Here is a 6,904-nt window from a genome sequence, read left to right as displayed (position 1 = left end):
ATGGATGGATGGATGGATGGATGGATGCATGCATGCATGGATAGATAGATACATAGATAGACAGATAGATAGATTTTGCGGTATTTTCCTTTCAGCCAAGTGGTCACCAACTGAGCACCTTTTCCCCTGCTCACTTATAGAATTGCGCTCTTTGTTTCTTCCAAAAAAGTTTTTTGTTTATGCTTTCTTTTCAGTTGCATGAAATATTTAACTTCAACTGTGTCACTTGCACGAAGTTTATATTTTAAGGCACGATTTGGTCGTTGTACGGGTATTAGTCTGCTAGTGATTATAATATTTCTTTTGCAATCTCGTTTGGTGTAGTGTGCGCTGAAGCATCCTAGCTGTACGCCATTAACGTCGGTTCATTCAACGTTTCTTCGTTATAACGTCGTAGAAAAATAATACTACTGTCACTGAAGCGTCGGATATATTATAAGAACTAATCTATGTAGTGAGTAAAATTTTACCCTTAACTTAACAACGGATATTTGCATTATTTATTTATGAAAAAATAGTATGTTTGAAACTTAGGTAAAGTGAATTATTAACTTTTTAACGGCTTTATTTACCGTCATTTGAGTTAAATGAATTAAAACTGATGCATAAAACTGATGCTTCAATGTTTATTGATATAGCGAATACAGTGAACCTTCTATATTTTTCTGATGTTATTTTGCAGACACGAATTTTATTCATCGAACCTTAACAGATGGTAACATGGAGAATAAACAATCAGCTGATAATGGCGCTGAAAATCTGAACATCCTAACAAGTAGAGACGCAGGTGATGTCATAATAGAAGCTGCGTTGTCAGGGAACACCGATACGATAAAACAAGCGCTCGTCTGCGGTGCGAATCTAGAACAGGAAAGCCAGCGCGGAGCAACAGCGCTACTGTTAGCTGCGTGGTGTGGACATGTAGATGTGATCAAAGAGTTACTAGAAGCCAGGTGTGGTGTGGAGGAGAGCAACGAGGATGGCATGACAGCACTGATGCTCGCTGCACAGCGCGGTCACACCGATGGCGTCTCGTTACTGGTAGAAGCCGGTGCTAACGTGGAACACTGCAACGACGATGGAGAGACAGCACTGATGTTCGCTGCACAGTGCGGTCACACCGATGTCGTCTCGTTACTGGTAGAAGCCGGTGCCAATGTGGAGCACTGTAATGGGGAAGGAGTGACAGCATTGATGCTCGCTGCCTGGTGCGGTTACGACGGTGTCCTTGAAGTTCTACTGCACGAGCGAGCCAACGTCGAGCGTAGAGATAACCACGGGGATACGGCATTGCTGTGCGCTGCGTGGGATGGTCAGAGAGAAGCAGTCGAACGCTTGCTGGCTGCCGACGCGATGCTGGAACCGAGCAATAACCAAGGTAGGACAGCATTGCTCGCTGCGGCTATGGCAGGTCACGCGGACATCGTCGGAATCCTGCTTAAAGCCGGCGCCGACCTGGAACATGAAGATCGTGATTGTATGACGTCACTGTTGTTGGCAGCCTGGTGCGGTCACGCAGCCATCGTGGAGATCTTACTGAACGCCGGCGCCAACTCGACGCACAGGAACCAGGATGGCATGACAGCATTGCGGTTAGCTGTGCGCTTTGGCCACGCAGACGTGATCGAGGCATTAGTAGCTGCTGGTGACAATGTAGAGGACGTCGACCAGAACGGCATGACAGCGCTGATGTCAGCTGCTTGGTGCGGTCGCCTGGACGTTGTCGCAACGTTGCTGAAAGCGGGGGCACGCGTGCAACATACCGACAAGCGTGGCGACACAGCACTGTTCTTGGCTGCCTGGAACGGGCAGCGTCGTGTTGTCGGGGCACTACTAGATGCCGGAGCAGACGTCATGCACATTAACAACGATAACGACACGGCGATGATGCTTGCTGCCTTTGATGGCCACCCCGAAGTTATCACCACGCTACTCGAGAAGGGGACGCCGTTGGAACATGTGAATCTCTGGGGCCGAACAGCCCTGCTGGCGGCTGCCATGGGTGGTCATGCGGACACTATCAGACTGTTACTAGACTCTGGAGCCAACATGGAACATGTTGACCTGCTACTGCATGAAACGGCGTTGCTGCTGGCTTCTTGGCGTGGTCACAAGGACTGTGTCGAGACGTTGCTGAAAGCCGGAGCCAACTTAGAACACATCAACAAGAAAGGAATGACCGCTGTGCATCTAGCTGCCCGGTGCGGTCATACGAAGGTCATCAGAGTGTTGCTGGCTGCTCATCCTAATTTGGAACGCAGGCACTTGGATGAAGATACGGCGCTGGTATTGTCAGTGCGATTCGGTCACATTGACGTAGTGACGATGTTACTGGACGCGGGTGCGGGGCGGCAGTCTGCCGACGTCACAAAGTCTTATGACACGGCTGTAGGGTGTGCGCTAAAAGTTCCGCTCAATGATAATTACAAGCAAATCGCCGGTCTACTGCTTAGATACGAGTTATGCAGGCTGTTGCCTGAATCTTCTTACTGCGATGTGCCTCATGTGAATACGCATACGGCCACTGATGTTAGCAACGTAAAGTCGTTCACGGATTTGCTGGACTGTCCAGGGTTGGGTAGGATACAACATCCAGTAGAGGGTGAAGCAGTACGTTTAGCCGTAGAGCAACTCATTAAGGAAGTAAGCGATGAGATGGTTATCATAGATCCGGTATTCTCCTGCTCACCTCGTCTAGTAGGCAGCGCGGCTAACGGAACGAAAGCTGGTTTACCCGACGAGTTTGATTTCGTATTTGAAATGAACAAGTTTGAAAATCGAGTAGAAATTCGCAAGACCTCGATGCCTGGAGTCGTTACAGTTTATAATGCGATCGAGCGCGATTACGTATTCGTACAAATCAAGGAACGCTTCATGAAAGTTTTTGTTAGAGGCGTATCAAACGTGCTACGAAGAGGATTCTCACTATTGCGTATTTCCAATAACTCGTCCCTCTTTCACTGGAATAAGGTGTGCACGCAGTTGAATCTCACGTATGTTGGCGAAGGGCATTACTCATACCTTCCTTTATCAGTGGATGTGACACCTGTAATCAGGGTTTTAGGTACACCAGCTGACGCGAACGATTACCCCCCTACGACGCAGTATTATCATGTTGTGCCAAAACCTAGACGGGATCTCATATCGTGTGACATATCGTCTCATCGTTATTGGTCAGTATGTACTGCACTGGCCGAGAGCGCACTCATTCGTGGATATTCTGCGATCTTTCGCGATGCCGTCATCGTCGCGAAGGCCTTGTTAAATCCTCACGTACACGATTACGAGGGAAAGATACGAGGTATAGCCAACGCCGAAGATTTGCTCAAACATCCGAATGTGACCGATTTGCGAGAATGCAACATAGAAGTTACTCGCCTGTTCATAGCTACTCGATGTAAAGCGAATAGCATGATCGATTCTTACCTACTGAAGCTGGCCGTGATTCACGTGCACTCGTCAATGTCCCGCGAACCGCCTCCATCCCGCGTAGATGTTATCGTTCTCGAGTTATTCAAATACATTCATAAATGTTTCGGAACGGAAGGCAACGATGGTGAAATCGAGCACCCGCTTATTCACGGTTTGAATATGCTAGCAGAGGACAAGTATAAAGTAGTCGACTACGTTCCCGCTGTCTACCTGAGACGGAAATACATCGCGGCTTTGCTCGCTCGGCTCGCTAGCGGGAAGCTGGTGAGTAACTCTGGACTGCTGCATCTCAGCGCTACGGACCTCTGGCCGCGGATGAAGGAATCGGTGAGGAGGGCACAGCCTGACGGTGTGGCAGATATTGAGCATTGGTTTGCCGAGGCTTGGCTAACGTTGTGTAAACAATGCGAATAGATCTTTACCCGCGATGGCAACATCGTACTCCCACGCGCGGCTACTATATCTGCCACTATTATAAGATAATTCAGTGATGTGTGATAATTGTAGGTAAACATCGCCATGTATTAATGGCACGGCTATGTAAATTTTACGTTATGTTCATGTTTATGTTGCGTTATGTTCGTACTCGATGCAGGTGAAGACTAACGAGTATAAAATAAATACTTTAGGAAAGGACAAGAGCTAATAATTAGAGTAATAAGAGTATTATTAGCTCTTGATATTATTTATATATATATACATATATACGTTATATCTTGCTTATACATGCATAGTTAAGTTCATTATATTGGGGAGGGTTTATCCTAGTATACATACCCAAAGATTTGAGTGTAAAAGCAAGACTGTACAGGGATGAAGCGCCTTGCAATGCCTTAATTTACAAATTTCGATTAAAACTGATTATTGACTTGCATTGCCAATGTCATTGGTAATCGCACTGTAATGCGCCTGGGTTGAACCTACACCTATTGGAACGCATATTAATAATGTTCTACACATACTTCAACGTCGTGTCAACCATTCCGGTCGGTGACTGGATGCGTAGGTAGGCTACCGCGAATCCGAGACTCGTCAACATTACGTGTTCCTAGTTTAACGTTGCGATAAGCGATAAGTCGATAACACACAAGGGGAGTTATTCCTGAATAGCCGAACTTTCCCGGCCGCCTCTTAGGGGGAGCAATGGCTCACAAAGTACACGGTAAAATGACTAACGTACGGTGATCGAGTATAGACCTTGTGCACGTGACGTCATAGCATCATGTTCTATTGTTTTCCCGGCATATTGGTGATCAGCTCATTCTGCTTAGCTGACTTAGACTGGTACCCGGTCGGCACCGTCACTCCGTCCAGAGACATGTCGACGTCCAGAGCCAGTCTACAGCTTGATCACCATTGAATTGCTGCGTAAATAATGCTATCTCCTTATGCAAACAAACTAGATTCTGTGGCTAAACAGCGGTATGTAGTGAAGATTGGTTGTGTGGATGCTGATCCTTATGCGATATGTAGATCAGAGTGTAAATCTGTCCTGGATTGTGAGAGTAACGAGCTGCCAGATGTAGAGTACCCAGACATTTATCACTACCTCATAAATACACCCGGTGGATTTTCTGGCCAGTGCATGAAGGCGTACAAGAGCTTGGATGCTTACAATTATTTCATCTCCGGTTGGGTCAGAGAGCTCCTGGTTTCAGTAAAGGGAAGCAAGTTTGTCATTCTGTCAAAGGTGAGTTGCTTTGGATGTACATATTTACCATTGAAATCACTGTCACTGCATGATAACTTTACTTTACTTAGTTCCTCCCAGACTGTTGAGTGCATTGGGCAGCAACCCATGTAACAGTACAGAACAGAGCACTTTTCCTTGGGGTGAGAGCAGCGTGATACTAATTACTAGTATAATACATGTTTCTTTCATCATTACCAGCTATTACAAAGATTCTGCAGTAGCTAGTTTATTCCCTTGATGCATTTTATTCTTCTAGGTGCTGCATTCCCAAAGGCTTTCGGAGCCACCGTTGCAAGTGTGGGTGATTTGTGAGAAGGATGGATGCGTTGTATGCGGCCACTGTAACTGCATGGCAGGGCTTGGGGAGACATGCTCCCATGTAGCTGCGACACTATTTGCCATTGACAGTGGTAAGTATATATTTAACTGGAAAAAATAGTGAGCAAACACATGAAATAACCCATCGTAATAGTAAAATGCTTCCCTTCTTATATATATATATATATATATATATATGGATAGAAACAGCTTAAAAATGGTGGCAGCATGGTTTTTTCTAGGTCTTTTATAAGCAACTGCACTCCCTGCACGTATTGCCGTAAACCGACCAGGGCTCTCCGACTAGTTACACGGCGGAGTAGTTACGGCCTCTCGCCACGTAGTGTTAAGCGAGATGGGAACTTGTGGCTAGTATTGCCGTAACAATACTATCCTCATCTCACCCCTAATTTAGAGTTTAGTAATTATTCCCATATTGGAATCTGCGACTATAGTATAAATATAAAATATCAACAAGGCATCAAAATGCCATTGGACATGCTATCAGCAAGGCCAGTCATGGGAATGTATGTACATCACTACATGTGTGTCACTTGACTGACATTTCATCACCTACCTGATATGAAGTGTTACAGATAACTTGAATGCGTGGTGGTGACCAATTCTCCCGACGCACAGCAGTTATCCAGCTGTTTCGACGTTCTCTATCCGTTGGAAACCGGTAGAATGCTATACCTTCATACTTGCCCTATTAGAGCACCCAACTGCCACACAAACACGCCATAAAGCTGACCAGTAGGGCCGTTTTACCAAGAATTTGAAAAATACGAAATGCTGCCTGTCTCAGTGTGCGTACGGTCTGTCAAGTGATCACCAAAATGTCGGGAAACATAGAACATCAAATAATATGACGTCAATGCACAAGGTTTATATGCGACGATTTTTTTCCGAATGAGAAGCGCTGATGTGTTAAATTATATTACTGGCATATCGCTTAAAAGCCTTTTGTCTTTCACTCCGATGTTTCTGCGTTTCGATAGTAAACACTCAGACTGTAAGCTACAGAATGCGAGCACTGCGATTGCGTCTTAGGGTTGTGAAAAATCCAAAATCCACGGGTTATAGAAGCGTTTATTACAGCCTGCGCTGCTTCTTTACGTCGACTCATCACTGCCATCTCTCAAAAATCACGCGCATAAGTAGACTGAAACTGAGGATGAACAGAACACTGGTATACACAAAATCTACCCCTACACACACGCACGCATGCACGCACGCGCACACACACACACACACACACACACACACACACACACACACACACACACACACACACACACACACACACACACACACACACACACACACACACACACAACACACACACACATATATATGTTCCAACAAACCTCCAACGTTTATATACTCTTGATTGCCTAGTGTAATTAGGCCTGGGCGCAAAAATGAATATTAAAATGTATACTATTCATTGATGCTTAA

General features: G+C 45.6%; 3 protein-coding genes across 4 annotated transcripts in view; 2 read left to right on the top strand and 1 right to left on the bottom strand.

Annotated features, from left to right (window-relative positions):
• Positions 1 to 688: 688 nt before the first annotated feature.
• LOC106804703 lies at positions 689 to 4,059 on the top strand. Its single transcript, XM_014805993.1, has one exon. The coding sequence runs from the start codon at positions 721 to 723 to the stop codon at positions 3,844 to 3,846; it is 3,126 nt and encodes a 1,041-aa protein (XP_014661479.1). The 5' UTR covers positions 689 to 720; the 3' UTR covers positions 3,847 to 4,059.
• A 600-nt stretch (positions 4,060 to 4,659) lies between these two features.
• The window catches only part of LOC106804700 (THAP domain-containing protein 4-like), a 17,259-nt gene continuing 15,014 nt past the window's right edge, over positions 4,660 to 6,904 (bottom strand). The window contains exon 4 of the mRNA XM_014805989.1: positions 4,660 to 4,796. Coding sequence (XP_014661475.1) covers positions 4,734 to 4,796 — 63 coding nt within the window. The 3' untranslated portion in view covers positions 4,660 to 4,733. The remainder of the gene's footprint in view (positions 4,797 to 6,904) is intronic.
• Positions 4,803 to 6,904, top strand: part of LOC106804701 — an 8,217-nt gene continuing 6,115 nt past the window's right edge. For both annotated transcript variants that reach the window (XM_014805992.1, XM_014805991.1), the window contains exons 1-2: positions 4,803 to 5,122; positions 5,382 to 5,535. In XM_014805992.1, the coding sequence (XP_014661478.1) occupies positions 4,808 to 5,122; positions 5,382 to 5,535 (469 nt within the window). In that variant the 5' untranslated portion in view covers positions 4,803 to 4,807. The remainder of the gene's footprint in view (positions 5,123 to 5,381; positions 5,536 to 6,904) is intronic.

The sequence above is a fragment of the Priapulus caudatus genome, unplaced genomic scaffold, assembly GCF_000485595.1.
Source record: "Priapulus caudatus unplaced genomic scaffold, Priapulus_caudatus-5.0.1 Scaffold83, whole genome shotgun sequence".
NCBI lineage: Eukaryota > Metazoa > Priapulida > Priapulimorpha > Priapulimorphida > Priapulidae > Priapulus > Priapulus caudatus.
The sequence above is the reverse complement of the archived record's forward strand: the minus strand, read 5'-3'. Positions and strand labels throughout refer to the sequence as shown.